Raw genomic sequence first — 17,685 nt, forward strand, 5'->3', positions numbered from 1 at the left:
ATTCCAGCCTGAAGCCCACATCTTGGTTTTATCCGAAAGATGGATACCTGCTTCAAAACCCTGTTCAGTTTTTAAACCATCGGTTTAAATCACAAGAAGCATTTTTCAGGTTCATCTCAGTTTCATCTATGTATAAGGATAACTTAATAACTTAATATCTTCTGTTGAGATAGTAGATCCTTATAAGAATTATAATAGATTCTGTTCTTTCTATATCTGCAGACGAACATCGAAGGATAGCAGCATAAATATATCCAGATTACTACATGAGACGTAAGCTCTCATGGTCAGGTAAAAGTTTGGCTGCAAAACCCCAAAATCTATTAGATCTTCTTTCATCTTATCATCGCCATCAACGGCGCAACCACTGGTACGCAGTCAAGATCTGCCTTAGTAAGGAGGTCTAGACATCCCGGTTTTGCGGCGAGGTGGTTGGCGTCCTTGCCTACGGAATTGGTACATCTCAGGAAAGGTCCGCTTCATCTTCTTTTTCATCTTTTCCCCATTTCCCCCTCCTCCTCCCACTTACGTACCATCGTCCGCGGTAACCTGAAATGCGCTTAAAACTTCCCGCGGGATTACTCAAGGTGCCTGCACTCCTCCCGTACTACTTTGCGCCAAAAGCTGTTGGGGAGACCCATCCGTCTGCCATCCCAGGAGAGTGGGATCTAATGCATGGGATAGCTAGCAATGGAATTCCCACGCTCCGTTCATATTGCGTGCTGGTAACAGGTCTGTTTGCCGACCAAATTTTTCGTTTGAAATATTTTCGTACTCCGATGATACGATGCAGACAGATGTTGACGAAGGGTTGAAGCTTTCGACTGACAATGGTGGCCACTTTCCATATAACAACATAGAAAGAACATTAGCGCAGAACACAGAATCTTTGTGTTGAGATGACTGCATTTCCGGATTTTAAGCAAAGCAGCGAAGGCGGATTTAACGTTGATAATGCGTCGGCAACATTCAGTTCGGTGCCACCATCAGCAGAAGCCGTACCTCCTAGATATACAAATTGATCGGCGCTTCGATGCTCTACCCATTAAAGCAGATACTTATATATATACTTTCACCAATAGAAGACCCAACTGCTGGTGAAATAGTGAATTGTCACATCTTCAGTCAGCGTGCCATCGGACCAGACGAGCAGCTAAGAGAGCAATGGGTAGGATTGACCAGAAGGTGAAACAGCGAGCTTATAAGGAAGCCTGAGGAAACCTGAAGCTGGCTATAGAACGAAGCAAGAGGGACTGCTTGAAGCAACTATGCGCAGAGGCGGATATAGACCCATGGGGAAGCGCCAACATGATTGTGATGGGGAGATTCAGACGTTAGGCAGCTCTACAAATTATATGTCCAGATCTCCTACTGAAAATCGTTCGGGGTTTGTTTTTTCAGGAGAACACAAGGGGTTACAGTCTACAGACATCTTTAGATGTGGTTGTAATTGCCCCGGTAACTAAGGAAGAAGTACTGGAGATTTGCGGTAGGCTGGGAGACAACATAGCGCCCGGCATCGACGGCATACCAAACAAAGCCCTTAAGCTGACCGTTAAGTCGAGGCCAGACATGTAGAAAGTCTGGGAGGCTTATCAGACCGACAATTCGGCTTCTGTGCGGCCAGATCAATGATCGACGCTATCACTGGTTTAGCTGAAAATACGATGCACGGAAGGGGTGGCACTAGCAAGTATTGTGCTGTAATAACCCTTGACGCGTAAAATGCGTTCAACTCTGCCAGTTGGAACTTTATGGAACGTCATGTATAATGATGTCTTCACTATCCCAGTTGCTAGAGAAGCCACAATAGTGGGTGATTGTTGCTGCAAAAATCTGGCGGATGTGGAATTAAATTCATCCGAAGCAAGCACTGCTATAAAAGAGTGGCTGAAATTTGCAAGTTTTGCACTCGCGGAGGATAAAACAGAGGCGGTGCTAATCACGAAGCGGCGTAAGGAAACCACTGCCCGTATCAGAATGGGGAAGCATGTCATCGCTGCATAGCCAGCAATTAAATATCTTGGAGTGATGATAGATGGGAATCTGAATTTCAGCAGCACTTACAAAATGTTTGTACCAAGGCGGCCAATGTTAGCATGGACCTGGAATGACGTCAAATGTTGGGGACCCGTGATGCACTCGTAGACTCGACTAACTAGAGTGGTGAGCTCTATACTCCTTTGCGCAGCGCCAATTTGTGAACTGCATTGCATACTGCATGCAATGCTCAAAAGATGAGCGCGGGGTATAGAAAGACCTCTCTAAGAGTGTGCTGGTTAAGGAACCATCTCAGACGAGGTCTATTCAGTAGGCGGTATGATACCGATCGACATTTGATGATGAGATGACACCTCTCTATGATGGACCCGATTCTTCCCCTGATCGGCAAATGAAAAACGCTGAAAAGGAGGAATCTTTAAGCAGGTGGCAGCAACAGTGGGAACAGCCAAAAAGGGTCGATGGACCCACAGATTGATTCCCAGCATCAAGGTGTGGATTCAGAGAACGCATAGTGAGATAAACTATGATCTAACGTAGTTTCTCACGGGACATCGCGGTTACCGTAAATACCTCTATAGGCTTAAACTGGACAGCTCACCCAACTGTACCAGCTGCGGTTTTCGTCCATTGTCCTAGATTCGCTGAGGAAAAGAAGAGTCTAGAGAAGGCATTGGGAGGAACACTAGCACCAGAAAATATGATTGGAAAAATGCTTGTATGCCAGGAGATCTAGAATGTAGTGAACGACATGGTAGGGCGAAGGGAGACCTAGAGTCATGTCCACCCTACGACGAAATACTTTGAAGTGGTTACGCGGACAAGTGGACTGGAGTTAGGGGGTGGGTTTAGTGGGTACTGGTACATGTGTACCAGTGTCTTTGGAAGATTTCCACCTCCGGAAAAAAAGACAGACAGTAAACCGATTTTAATAAGATTTTGTTTTACACAAAACCTTAAAAAGGCTACAGCGGTTGGTTTTTTGATAAATAGGATGAAACGACGATTTTTTTCGTTTCGTTTTAAGTTTTATGTTTTCAGATTTTCAATAGTTAACTGCCATGGCCTTGACTTTGCTGGGACAAGAAAAACGGTCTCTGCACAGCTCCTTTTTGCTGGAAGAAGGCAAATTGGGACTGGCTACTGCCTGGTATCCAAAACTCACCATTCACGGTCACATTTTAACCCTGTGATCATTCAGCTTTTGCCACGGTTTAATTACTAACCACGGTTGGTTAGTTTGAAATGCACTTCTGATTCCTTAGAGGATCCCCCTTGCTGAGTTCCTTCAACAGGACAAGACAGGACAACGACTTTTATGTCAGACGTTCTTAAAAACAGTCGAACCATCTATGGTCCAAAGTTTCAACTGAAAATTCGTCCTAATCAAATACAAGTTTTATATTTTTGATAACTGAAAATATTCACTGAATTGTCATGTACTTTTGCAAAATTCATTACAATATAATTGCAGGCCGACTCTTGGTGCTCAAATGGTGGAGAGGGTAATCCGCGAAACTAATGTATGCAAACGTAATTTTTGTAATATTGCCTGCAATGGTGGAAGTTCAAGTGATGTGTCTTCATTTCTTAAAAATCAATCTGATTCTGTAAGTATAGTGTCCTTTCTATTAATGGGGAAGCATAATTTACCTAAGCTTTCTTTTTCAGGGGCTGCTATGTTCGTTCAACAACAAGCTAACCATTCAAGAAACTGAGTTTCCAAATGCTACATTAATGGAAGGTTGGCTCGTAGGTGATTACTTTATCGCGGAGCTGACTATTCTTAATACAAATATAGAAACTATTGAGCAGAGTGCCTTCAATAGCTCGTGTTTTACAAATCTGACTAGCCTCGAAATTTCTCATGCCAATATTCATTATTTTCCAAAAGGAATACTTGCCCCTTTACATTTCTTGGAGGACCTAATACTAGACAATAGTGTGAAGGAACTCTCACCAGAGTATCTGGAAGGCGTAACGAGTACCATCAGATCATTGAAAGTAAGCGGCATTACAACAAGGAACAAGCCAAATTCTTTGTTCGGAATTCTTCCGTTGCCAAAACTGGGAACGCTCGATTTGCGTTACGATAACTTCGGAGATACAATTGAGGTCGATACTTTCGAAAATGCTACACCAACTGGAAATTTATTTTTGCCTGCCAGTCAAATTAGTTTTTTGCCAGTTGGTATATTCGATTCGTTTCGAAAAGGATTTCAAAATTTAGATTTACGAAATAATAATTTGATAGAAGTTTCTGGTGAAGTCTTCGAACCACTTATTCCTTTGTACATAATACTGAAAATACGATTAGGTGGAAATCCTTGGGACTGCACCTATAAGCTTTCACAATTGGCCGAACTCATAGAACAGAACACGAGAAAATTTGAAGGACCTTTCATTTGCGCTTCACCGCCTGAGCTGACAGGAAAGAATCTAAGTTCCAGCATTTTACCGGCACCTCCGTCGACGACCACTGAGGAAACAACTGAAATCTCCATTGAAATCACTACAACAAACTGTGGCGAGAAAGACCTGTCTCTGGCTGAATTTATCTGTAAAAATGACATAATTGGGGATAATGACGTCTGTATGAATATGCCTAACCAGCCTGAAGCGCATAAGATTTTGCTTATCAAAAAAATGGATGCAAGTTTCAATATATCCAGGGTCTCATGTGGTTCAGTACAGATTTCTATTAACGCTACCGAAGGGAATTTCACAATTCTCTGGTTCCGTGGTGCATCCAAAAACCGAAAGGAAGTCAACACTAATAGCAGAAACTACTGCTTAGGATGTGCAAATTTAGATTCGCAGAATATCGTAATTAATCATCTCGACCTGGGAGAACTCTATACTTTTTGTGTGATTAAGGATAACCGCTCAAATATATCACCTTTGAATTGTCGGTCATACTTCGTAGACTACGAATGCAATGGTGAATGCTGGATACTACACCAATCTCAAACCATTACCATTGGTAGTTTTGCAGCCTGTGCCCTCCTTGTTGCATTTTTCGGTGCCCTCGTAATGTTTTGGATTATTCATTGTAATCCCACATTGCTGAAAGGTTGTGAGTGGATCGTAGTAGTAAACAAGAATGCAGTGGATGTAGTAGTTCAACCAAAAGGTAAAAAAAAGAAAAAATCGAAAAAACACATCGAGATAACTTCAATTAAGAGGTAATTTTTTCATAAAACTCCTTTACTCTGGTTCACTTGCTCTACTAGCAATTTAAAAAGTTTTCTTTCTATTACTCCGAAAGGGTCACCCGACGAAAACTGTCTCCTGCCATTGCAGTAAGCTCGCGGAACTGTGATTTACCAAACTATGAAGCCATATCTTATAAAACGTCTACAACAAAACGAAGGAGTATCTCATATTTCAACCGAGTTTCCAAGAGTTCTCCGCCACCACTTCCGAAAAGGGCCACGAAAGGAAAGGTCGAATTTCAAGGGCAAAACAGTACGGTTACAGTGGCAGAAGAGTCAACTGAACATGGGTACTTGGTGCCCAACAGCTTAGTTTAACAGCGGAAGAAGCCTTCCTTTATTAATTTGCTTGGAAAGCAGCACTCTTTTTTTTTTCGATGTAACATTTTTATTTACCTGTTCTTTTAATAGATATTTACATACAAATTATTGTTATCATGTAATAAAATGAGAGGTGTCAATAACGAATTTATCTGAAGAATTTCAAAAGAAGGAACCTTCAGATTCCTGAGGCTAATTGCTATTGCAAAATAACTGAACGGCTGTTATGGAAACTATTGCCTATGGTATAGTGATATAACAACTATGGCTTATGTACATATAACTAACCACTTCAATGACCCTTGCAGGAATCAAGGAATCTTCATCAAGGTATACGATCATCATAATTTACAACGCCTCATAAACCGTAAGACGAGAAGGAGAGTGGGGTAAAGTCACGTGATTGCCGAGATTTCTCACTCCGAATATGACAATCATTATTACGTAAAAACTTGAGATCTCTGAAGCCATTATAAGGTAGGATCCCAAGACCTTCTTAATCTGCAGTTTGGCTCAGGAATGTGTAAGGCCCTTTTTAGACCCGTCAGTTCCCGTGACGTCATGTACAACATTTCACGCAAGAATATGATATAGTATATGGTACGTTCAGCTGGTCCCGGAATAACTCCGCCATGGTATTAACATAGTACGCTGGTCCCAAGCCCAGGTAAAGGAGGAAGATTTGAGACATCGTACTTTGTACTATCCTCAGTAAAACAAAAAAAAAACAAAAACAAAAAACGCTGAGATCAGGGAAAGAGATAAATAGAGTATTGTTGGAGTTATTCCGCTATGCTAAATTCTACCTGATCTCTCTTGGTGACAGGTACAGGTGACAGGCCGACCAAGAAAATGCATCCAATGTCGTTAGAAACAAGATGATCGGATCGAGTAATAAGCATCGGAAAAATGCTAGTGGGTCCATCGCAGTCGACGAGGCAGGACGGAAATCGATTCTGTCGAGAAATTGCAAAGGTTCTTGACGCATAGACGGGGTCAAGACGTAAGTAAATTAGTCAAAACAAAACAAATACGGGTCTTCACGCTAAATGCTGGCACCCTAACCGGAAAGACCCTTCGGAAAAGGCGCATTGATATCTACGCTCTGCAAGAAACCCGATGGTCTGGTGTCAAAAGCTGCGACATTGAACTCGAACGCGGTAAAAATGGCTATAAACTTCTCTATTTTGGTAGCCAACACATTCAATACGGTGTTGGCATTGCCATCTTAGAGGGTTTCCGAAATGCCATTAGAGAATTCGAACGATTTGATGATCGGCTGATGAAGCTCACCATTATATCAGCTGATCGGTCTATTCACTTCTTCACCGCGTACGCACCACAGAAAGGTCGACTTGATGCCGAGAAAAAGACCTTCAACGTGCCCGCTGACGACTATACCATCATTGCCGATGACCTTAATGCTCATGTGGGTGAAAAGGCAGACGGTAACAGGTGCCATTGGGGAGAGGGGTTTGGAGCGTGCAATGAGGGTGTCGAGCGTATAATTGATTTTGTGGACTCCCTTGACCTTGTACTTACGAATGCATGGTTCATGAAACGATGTTTTGATCTTCCTACATTTTATAGTGGGAACAGTAAAAGGCAAATCGACTACATTCTCATAGGACGCCGACATTTTACCACTGTCACTGATTGCAAAGCCGTTCCGTATGAGACCATCGCACCTCAACATCGACCGTTGATTACCGTCCTGCGAATTAAGCCACCAATAAAACAGCGCGAAAAACGTACTCGCTGGCAACTTCGCGAGAAGAAAGAAGAAATAACCTCACTTAAGCGATTACCAACCATTACGAATGTAGAAGAATCATGCAACCAGTTTAGTTTAGTTTAGTTAACTGGGGAGAGCCGCAGCTCCGAGCACTCAGGCCATTATTAGGCCCATTGTACTATCCCCGTAAGTTGCCTATTCAATGGCTTCCCGCCTACGGTGTTCGCAGGCTTTGGCGAATCTGAGAACATTCTCTAGAGGCAGAGAGTGTGCAGATTCTTCATTGAAGAAAACCTTGCCAAGGTGTCTTCGTCTGAGATCTGAGGATGCCGGGCAGCTGCATAAAAAGTGCAGGGCCGTCTCCTCCTCCTCCTCAGATTGGCTGCACACAGCCGAAACCACTACCCCAATCTTTATCATGCAACCAAATGAAAGACACGATCCACAAAGCGGCCTCTGTAACCCTCGGGATCACCACGTCAGGTAAGCGGTACGTCAACCGAGATACTGCAATAACGATGTTGAAATGAAGGTCCGTGAAAAGAAACTCCTGTATCACAAATTCCTCGACAATAAAACACTGACCAGTTGCCAAATTTATAAGAATGCCAACCGGAAAACAAAGAAAGCAATCGCTGTCAGGCGAGCGGACCATTACGAAAATCTTTACGATAAACTGAACACTCGGAATGGCGAGAGAGATTTGCATCGACTTGCTAAAATCCCAAATGAACGTACACAGGATATCGAACACTTCTGCGCGGTTACTCGTGGAGAAATACCGTGAGATTGCAATTCTGAATTAAAGAAAGCGTTTGACTGTGTGCCACACGCATTCATCTGGTATGCTCTACGACAATACTTAGTGCTAGAAGAACTCGTGCGCTGGGTTCAGTTGCTCTACCGCGATCGAAAAAGTAAGGTTCGGAATGAGACGGGTGTACCAAAACCGGTTCGTGTCTTTGTTGGTATTCATCAAAGTAGGGCCCTGTTACCACTCCTTTTTATTCATGTTATGGACACTGTCACACGGGACATCCAACGTCCAGCACCTTATACACTGCTTTATGTAGATAATGTTTTCCTAGCATCTAATAGCAAAAATGTTCTCGAGCAACTTGTCCAAAAATGGAAAGATCGCCTCATGCAACACAGTCTCAGATTGAATCTGAATAAAACTGAATTTTCGACGATCTCCATTAAACCGACACAATCACTGTCAGCGGCAGTAACCTACCCAGAACTGGGCGATTTAAATACCTCGGGTCAACCCTATAGAGAAATGCGCTATGAAATTTCTTCATGCATTAACGCAACCTAGATGAAATGGTGTTCCACAACTGGTGTTCTTTGTGATCGGCAATGTCGCCCGTCCTGTCGTTCTCTATGGTTCTGAATGTTGGCCGACAGTAAAATACAATGATCGACGTCTTGCGGTAATGGAGGCGAAGATGTTGCGTTGGACTAGTGGCATGACACGTTTTGATGACATGGGGTATCGTGATCGTGGGAAAATTGCGAGAGAGGCTAACGAGAATTTACTTGCCAAGATTGGTCTGAATATCGAAGTCAATGGTAAACGACCAAAAGGACGTTCGAAACAACTGTGGCTTGATACGCTGGATGGTGATATAAAAGTTTCGTGATTGCATCCACATCAGCCATTCGATAGGGTCAAATGGCAAGGCCGATCACAACGAGCTTACCCCGCCTGTAAACGTGAAAAAGGCTGAAGAAATAGAAGAACATTATCCCAAAATCTGAAATCAAAACGAATATTGGGAAATCCGCGCAGTTACATACCGGGTGAAGAGATCCAGAATGAATCACATGCCATTCCATGTTTATATCGTGTATTTGACAATGTCAATGTGACAGTAATATTAGATTTATTTCGGTACACGACCTTGTTCCTGGCATACAAATTATTTTCAAGTGGAGTTTCCCGAAGGAAACGTAATTGTGCAAAGTGACTATTACGTACTAGATGTATATTCACCAGTAACTTAACAAAACGTAGTGATAAATATAGCATATAGTGGTCAAAGGACAGTACGGGCTCCAGGGTGAAAGCGTAGATTGGTACCCACGATAGGGTGCAAAACCTCGAAAAGGCTTCCTGAGCCAACAGCAACTACTCTGTTACCAAATCTTGTCTCTACCTCCACGTGGTGCGAGGACCAGATATACGTGGGAAAAACAAAAAGAAGTATGAGGTTTGCACGAAGGAAAGGACTGGCAGTGAGCAGAATAAAAACGTCAGTAGCCAAGAAAATCTCCCCCTCGGATACCATCTTGTCGTCATGGGGGAGCTAGTGGTAGTTTACTACTACACTAAGGGTGTGTAAACACACACAAAGATTAAAACAAAGGATTATAATTCTCCAAGTGGTTAGACGTCGCTGACTTCGAATCCACCCGCGACTTTGAGAAATGTTGTGGCCGAGGCACGGATTTTGGAGGCCTCACCGAATTTATGTTCCCCCACGAATAAATCTGTGAAAGAGAGAGGCTCTCCACTTCAGTGGAAAACCTACACCCGGTGTCAACGGCACGGTCAGCCAAAAAGGATAGTACAACAACTCCCTTAATGAGAGGAACTGGAAATCTGACCACGGCGTCGTTGACACTGTTACCTAATTCTTCTAAAATACGGGGGCGAAGGCCGACAGAAGGAAACTTCAGCCACAAAGGAGGAGCGACTACAAGCTTGCCTATCAGAACCGTCTCGTCCGTCTGTTTCCAGAAAAACGGAAGAAAGGGAAGCTGGTAATGCGGACGCAACTGGTCTAATGCCGGTATGTGAAAATAGATCCATGCAGCCGGACTCCGTGAACCTGGGAGAGCTTCTACCCGACGACAACGGAAGGCCCTGTGGTATTGGATCAGCCAAGGGGACTAGGATCTTCTTCGATGAAAGGTCCTCGAGACCAAGGGCCTGCGTTCTGTTGTCAAAATTGTTAGAGGCAACAGTGCTGTTCCCAGGACCTTGTTGCGGTCAACTTACAATACCAGGTTAATGGTAATAGGAGAAATGTCTTAATTGCCTCTGCTTACTTACGCTATGATTCTTGTGGCCTCTGCGACGCAAGAACTAGGGGATCTGGTAGTATATGCAGAATCAAGTGGCCTTGAACTTCTAATAAGTTGTAATGCGAACGCTCAACATATTTGTTGGGGTAGTAGCAAATGCAATCCTAAAGGAGAGAAGCTGTTTGATTTTATCACTTCAGTTGGTCTGATGACCGCTAACGTTCGTGGAGCCAAGAAGAGGTGAAGTAATTGATCTAACAATCTGCACTTCAAAGTTGTTACAGTTGATTAGAAACTGGCGAGTGCTAGATGAGGACTCACTCTCAGATCACCGTTACTTAGAATTTAGTCTAACTATTGAAGGTGAACAGCCTGTGACACAAAGATGAAATCCTGGGAAAACAGATTGGACGAAGTTCACGGAACTTCTTGGCAACAAAGTTGGGCTCCCTAGGCGACTAAGGACAATAGAAGATCAATTGAAAACTCTGAATCGCACACTTTTAGAGTGCTTTGAAGAGGATTGTCCTATTTCCCGAGGCCAACGTGGTAAAGAGGTTCCATGGTGGAACCGATAACTGCAGAGACTCAGGAAATCAACCAGACCACTTCTAAATCGTGCTTCTAAAAGCAATAAAGATAAAGACTGGCTAAACTTCTGGAACTCACAGCGTGAATATAAGAGGCTCGTAAAACGTTCAAAACGAGACACTTTTAGAGCATACTGTGAGCAACTGGAAGGTGAAAGAGAGACTTCGAAACTGTGCAGAGTCCCTAATAAGGATGAGTCGGCCAAGTTGGACTCCCTTAGAAAACCGGATGGTACTTTCACGAACTACAGAGGTGAGTCTATACAGACTCTCTTGGAAGTACACCACCCAGGAGAACAGGTCTCAGAAGCGAGAAGAAGAGAATTGGCGGTTTCTGCAAACGCGTCAACACGAAGGTGTTGCAAAGGGGATTGGGACACTGCGAGAACGGTTGTTGCTAATGAAAAGACGAGAGCTGCCATACACTTCTGTGAAGTTTGCTGATCAACTCACTACTATGCGAACTCCAAAATCTTGATGACTTGACACAGCCGAGATATAATCTCATCATTGATTTGAGATAGAATTTCCGGAGTTGCTGGAGATGAATAGAGCCTGGAAATACCTGGTCTACGCAAAGGATCCATTTTCGAGAATTCTATGCACCCTCTTGGGAATTCGTCCCAATCTCAGCGGAAATTTCAGCTGGACGGTGGAGAAGAGTGCTTCGGCGAGTATTGAAACTGTTGCCTGCAGTGCGGCGTGGTATTGATGATGCTGCCGCCATCGACTCTTGGTCACCAGTTTCCACGATGACCTCAATCCAAACACGGTCTCTGATGATGGCCGGGATTGTTTCGCTGCGAGTAATAAAGCGGGACTAGTCTGCGCCTCGCTACACAGTTATGTGCGCGAATTATGGGAAACGCTCGACGAACCTCTGGTGCAACAAGGGGCGGTTAGATGTTATACTTGCCCTCACCGTTATTTCATAATAGAAGAGGATGATGAAGAGGTTCATTTCTTCAGTTTACTTCATCTGCGTCTACGCGAAACTGCTGAAGCAGATGCAGCAATGCTCCTGGTCGTCGTGACCTCTAGACGTCGAACCGCCCCATTACGGGAGCCCGACCCAGTTACCAAGTCAGACGACTCCCGCCGGTTATCCGTGCGAGACCTCAAATTTCTTCTTCTTCTTACTTTTGGTGGTGCATTTTATCCCTAGCTGTCCGATGTGGTGATAGCTTCCTCAGTGAGTAATCAGCAAGACCGCAAAGTTCCTGCATTTTCCTCACCTTCCCCCTGAGACGTTGCGGTGGCATACAGCCATTTAGACTGAAGCTATCCGCCCCTCCTTTTTTCACAACTCAGCTCTAATCCTCCCGAGGAAAACGTCAGTCCTCTCAGTATATAGGGTTCATTATATTTGACGCGGCATGGGGTGAACGTTTAAGTCGGTATGGGCAGCCACAAGGCCAACATGTTATCTGCCCCCCTCCGATGAAGAGGAAAGGAATGCGGGGACCGCTCGTCGCGTAGATGCCTGAATTGGCTCAAGGCTAAATCTTCCCCGTCCATCCCTCGCGTGTTAGGTTTGTTTTTAGTGTAATTGTGTCCCTTACCTAATTTGGCCGGCTGCCAGTTTAGCTCCTTTGAAATTGAAATTTTTAGTGGTATCAACCCGCCTCGATACGTGGAGCTACAGTTATTGTCACTTGCGTTAGAAACTGATACGTAGGACTGTGACACAATCACTGACTTCCAGTTTCCATACACCAACGACTCCTGGATTTCCTTTCCATGAGTCAGCTTGAGTCATAATATGGAGTTGTCAAAATCAATGGTCTGTGCACAGAAAATGAGGGAGGCCACTTCCTTCCCGTTGGGGCAGTCCGATATTAAGTGAATGACTGGCACCCTCTCCCCTTCAATAAAGTGGCAAATTGCAAACCGAGAACCGGGCGCATCCGGTACGGAACAGGAAACTAAACCGAGGTTGATATACTCTAACCATTTCTTTCTTACAAAACAAAACCTCAAAATAAACGTTGAGTCTTGTAGTAGCGTTACGGCTTATGAAATATTTGCATGCATTTATGGATATAGCACACAAATTACTTGGCATCTCAATCTAGACCGCTGACATGATAATTTCTTAAACAAACTGGCAACTGGTCATCCCGTCTGTGACAACCGGGGGCAAAAACCTAGTTGAAGTCTTAATTTGCTTTTTAAATTTCAGGGAGCAAAGTGTACGTCTCCAGCACGTTTAATATGTTTCCGTTCAGAATATTTCTCATAATACTTTTTACGTACAAAATTTGTAACTACGCAACCGTCGGGTGGTTGCTATTTCCAGCTAGCACTGTGTTACAGGTAAACGTTTTCCAATTTAATTCCTCAAGTAATAATCGAATAATTACAATAAATATGTAAATCGTTTCGAAGATAACAATGTCTGTATCCGCGCCCGTTGAACTCAAGGATATGAGACTTTATTTCGATTGGGGATTCCAAGTTAACTACAATCTACCTTACGATTTGTCGAATTTCTACGACGTTGCAAAGTGGCCAGGACATTCTAGACAACACACAAGGGCTATTTCCTATGACAAATACAACATCCAGAACAGCACTCATCCCGCAGATGCAACTGCAGGCGAAGTGTACATGGCGTTGGAGGAACTTATGATCGGGTCAGTATCCCTCTCATCGCTTTTCTACAAAAGTGAATTGTGTCCTTTTCTTAATTAAATTATCAATTAATTTGTGATGAGTTATTATTTCAAAAATATTCTTTAACAATTCGAGGTTGCCTTTAGTTTAGGATTCCATGAAACGTGTTTACTGAAAAGTGTTTGTGAAGTAGCGCGACATCCTTTCGACTTGGAAAGTGAAAATTTAATTGCGGAAATCGTCAATTTTGTTTTGAGGTAAATAAGTCCTTTTATTTTAAAGAAATATCTGAAGAAGTATTTATTTTTGCAGTCCGTCTCTACACAAATCGTTTGGGGATAATGAGAAAGTTTACAGAGCTGCGTATGAATCCGCAGAAAGATATGGAGCCAGTGGTATTGATTGCGATTTTATATATCCCGAGTGCCCGGTGGCCTTCGTCGAAGCTGTAACCAAAGTCGAATTTGAATAGATTTAACATAAACACGATATTTCTTATGAAACTGTTTAAAGTTTAATCAACTCCGATAAACATTAAAAGATTTGATAATTGCAATGAAAAATTCCTAGTGTCCTTAATTGTCAGTGAGATTCATCATCATCAACGGCGCAACAACCGGTGTGCGGTCTAGGCCTGCCTTAATAAGGAACTCCAGACATCTCGGTTTTGCGTCGAGATCCACCAATTCGGTATCCCTAAAAGCTGTCTGGCGTCCTGACCTACGCCATGTCTCCATCTCTGGCAGGGTCTGCCTCGTCTTCTTTTTCTACTATAGATATTGCCCTTATAGACTTTCCGGGCTGGATCATCCTCATCCATACAAATTAAGTGACCCGCCCACAGTAACCTATTGAGCCGGATTTTATCTACGTAATTATGTAGGCTACGGAATCGTCCATCCTCATGTAGGGGTCCAAAAATTCCTGAGAGGATTCTTCTCTCGAATGCGGCCAAGAATTCGCAATTTTGCTTGCTAAGGACCCAGGCCTCCGAGGAATACATGAGGACTATCAAGATCATTGTCTTGTACAGTAAAAGCTTTGACCTGGAGGTTTGTAAGGCTTAGGCAAGAGTACCTACTATTGCCGCTTCCAAGCCGCTGGAAATATCCCCTCGGACATGCACGCTTCGAAAAGCTCAGCGAACATATCCGGGCTGGATTTCACGGCGCTTTGTTGTCTCCTATTCTACTGCAGATCTCCTACAGCTCGTCTCTGGCAACTGGCGGAATTGTGGCACATTCAAAGATGGCTGGAATGTATCAATACCCACCTCTTCCTGGGGAAATAACCCCTGGATCATTTTCAGCATTTTTCGCCCTGCCTGATGTCTGTGGGGGTAGCGTTCGTTTTAAAAAGTGTTTACGATAACTTAGTTAGCCAAAACTATGTCCATCTGCGCAAAAGATTCTAATAAACTGCGCCCTCTTGCATTTGATTCTCTGCTACCCCACGCAAGGGCCCAACCGTTGAAATCACTACCAATCACCTTTAGACTTCGTCCCCTTGCGTCGAAAACAAGATTATCAAGCATTTCCTCGAATTCGGACAGTGTCAAACTTGGTTGGACGTAACAGCTGTATACATATACACTACTTATTTTCATCCACACAAAGCCACTGGCTGCCTAACTTGCAGTACATTGTATGGCCTGTCTACCGCAAGCCCATATCGCCGCTCCATCAGTCGAATCTGTCACCCATATGCCACAGTGACGGTTTCTATACGGTTCACTTATGATGGCGATTTCCATCTAGGATTCGAACGTGGTCTGCTCAAGTAAATCTTTACCGACCGTGCAATGATTGAAATTCTGGTCACACTCAAACAAAAACTTTCTATCGTATGCAGTTGGTTGCGACAGGATAGTAAAAACCACTCCGGAAGTGTTCAAAGGACAACCTATGCGAAAAACAAACTGGGTGTTATCAGAACACTCAACAAAAAATGTCCAGGCAATGCAGTTCATGGTAACAGAAGGAAAAGACTTTGGGGCAGCGTGTTGAGTGGATCATTACCGATAATACCCGCCATGTCAGGAGGTTCGAACTGCCATAAGCACTTCGAAGGACGGGATGGGACCTAGTCTGGATCGGATGCAGAATTTCTAGTGCAGGAGAAAAGGGCCAAATTTTATTTACTAAATGCCGAATAAAGAGTTTTTATTGCTCATATTCCGGTATTTCGGGGACCAGTTGTCCTTTTCCTCACTAACTTTTTGACAAAAACCCAACTGAAGAAATGGTACAGGAGGTTCACCAATATATACTTCCGTTGACACATTATACGGTCATTAGTGGGCCAGAGGAATTACCTACTATCTTCCTAAAGAAGACACGGGAAAGGGCCTCGCGAACACACTATCGTTACTTGCCAATCCTCTAAAAGTTCATAACGTCCATTATTAATGGAAAGATCAATGCAGCCTAGAGAATAACAAACTTCTGCCCGAGAGCAGCAGTAGAGCAGATAATTGGCTAATTCTAGAACCTTCCTAACAATCTTTGATAATCCAGGATCAGGGCTTTCAAATGTGTTAGAGTACTTCATTCAAGAACGTAACGGTATACTACAAGATTACAGTAACGTTGAGGAGGCAAAGTAATCAGCATTGCGCTCGCCCGTGATTATTACCTGGTTTCACTCAAGTACTCATTCACACCTGAGTCGACTGGTGTCCGACATCCGATACAAATCCCACTGCCCCCTGAGATTTTAAACACGACTTTTCATATGGACCCTCAATTTATAGCCAAAAAGCGTACTGCGGTCATGCTTAGGCCTGCACAAGGTGGTTTTCGCCCGTATATAAGGGAACGACAATACCAGGAAACTACTTCGGCCAAGGCGAGGTAGCAGTAACAGGCAGTGAATTCAAGAAGCTCCGCTCTTCGGTAGATTTCTACGATGGAATTCACATTAATCGCGGTGATCCGTAGACCACCAAGCGATATCGTTGTGACTACACACCCAACGGCGGGATGTTGTTTGTATAAATATTCTGTTATACTGTTTATTATTGTGTGTGTAGCGTATGCTGTATGTTTTCATACATGGTCAGTATTTTATTGAGGATGGTGTTCATCTCGCCACTTGCAACTTGTTGGGGCTTCTTAGCTCCGTCTTGTCGGACTACTTCTGCCAAGGCGTTGCCCGGACAATTCGTGCAGAAGGGAAGTATCATCCAACACCGCTGACACCTTCGTCCTTTGGGCCGATCTCGGCGCCTGCTGCCTTGTGACCTTAACATTGCTATATGCAGGACATCCACGGTACGAAGCCGGATGTCCTCCCCTTCCGTAGTTGGCAAGGAAGATTTTTTCGTTCAGCGAATATTCGGCTGCGACATGGCCTTTCCCGCACTTTAGACATCGCAAGGTCATTTGGCAGTTCACTGATGCCAATTAGATCGCTTTCCCAACTCTCCAGGTTCATCGTACTAAAATGTAAATCTCTTTATAATAAAACGCGACACTGAGAGGAACTTGACCTCAGTTCCCGTCTCCCGAAGCATTTTGAGCACCTTATCGGGCTCTTCCTCCACATCCAAGCCTTTCAGAAGGAATGTTTGCACCTTCTCTTTCTTTGGTGTGTAGGTGAAGTGAGGAGCCTTCACTCGCTCGAGGACCTCCCTTGCTTTCTTCTAATCCGCTATATGTTTACATTTGATTTGAAATCTCTCGGCCCCATCTTTTTGATAACAAAATTCGAGAGCCCCGAGTGGCTAAATCTCTACCACCTAATTCGTAAACATTAATGGGGGCACCCTTTCCCCCTTTTTTTATTTCGGGTGCTATTTGTGTCCCTGGTCGGACCATTTTTTAAATTTTCGGTCCTACTTATGTTATTCTTTTCATCAGTTCTCATTTTATCTTAATTTTTGTTTTTCTTTTTTAATTTTTTTTGATACATGAAGCAAAAACCCGCCCAGTTTTCCCTCTTCACTGCTGTTATTGCCGCACTTTTCACTACCGCAATCAGCCTGGTTAGCACTCTCGTCTGGGACATTTCCACCACCACTGTTGTCACCACCTCTCATACCGTCAGCTCGTTGGTTTCCTATGTCTCCCATATGGATAGATTAGTCGGTAAAATCTTGCTCGCCCTTCAAGCAGCCCGGCTCCTTCATTGCTGCTGGAGTATTTGAAGAAAGCCCCAACTTTTACTTGGCTAC

General features: G+C 43.7%; 2 protein-coding genes across 2 annotated transcripts; both read left to right on the forward strand.

Annotated features, from left to right (window-relative positions):
* The first annotated feature begins 3,494 nt into the window (after positions 1-3,494).
* Positions 3,495-13,108, forward strand: LOC119647182. Its single transcript, XM_038047991.1, has 3 exons — positions 3,495-3,611; positions 3,673-5,186; positions 13,078-13,108. The coding sequence occupies exons 1-3, from the start codon at positions 3,495-3,497 to the stop codon at positions 13,106-13,108; spliced, it is 1,662 nt and encodes a 553-aa protein (XP_037903919.1).
* LOC119661702 lies at positions 13,060-14,068 on the forward strand. Its single transcript, XM_038071152.1, has 4 exons — positions 13,060-13,211; positions 13,284-13,531; positions 13,658-13,768; positions 13,824-14,068. Exons 1-4 carry the CDS (start codon positions 13,110-13,112, stop codon positions 13,981-13,983), a joined length of 621 nt encoding a protein of 206 aa, XP_037927080.1. The 5' UTR covers positions 13,060-13,109; the 3' UTR covers positions 13,984-14,068.
* The last annotated feature ends 3,617 nt before the right edge of the window (positions 14,069-17,685 follow it).

Source organism: Hermetia illucens, chromosome 1 (assembly GCF_905115235.1).
Source record: "Hermetia illucens chromosome 1, iHerIll2.2.curated.20191125, whole genome shotgun sequence".
NCBI classification, from domain to species: domain Eukaryota; kingdom Metazoa; phylum Arthropoda; class Insecta; order Diptera; family Stratiomyidae; genus Hermetia; species Hermetia illucens.

Coding starts and splice junctions, on each gene's coding strand:
- LOC119647182 (XM_038047991.1), top strand. CDS start 3,495: ATGGTGGAGAGGGTAATCCGCGAAACTAATGTATGCAAACGTAATTTT. Junction 3,612..3,672: donor TTAAAAATCAATCTGATTCT/GTAAGTATAGTG, acceptor TTTCTTTTTCAG/GGGCTGCTATGTTCGTTCAA. Junction 5,187..13,077: donor GAGATAACTTCAATTAAGAG/GTAATTTTTTCA, acceptor TTTAAATTTCAG/GGAGCAAAGTGTACGTCTCC.
- LOC119661702 (XM_038071152.1), top strand. CDS start 13,110: ATGTTTCCGTTCAGAATATTTCTCATAATACTTTTTACGTACAAAATT. Junction 13,212..13,283: donor CAGCTAGCACTGTGTTACAG/GTAAACGTTTTC, acceptor ATCGTTTCGAAG/ATAACAATGTCTGTATCCGC. Junction 13,769..13,823: donor ATCGTCAATTTTGTTTTGAG/GTAAATAAGTCC, acceptor TTATTTTTGCAG/TCCGTCTCTACACAAATCGT.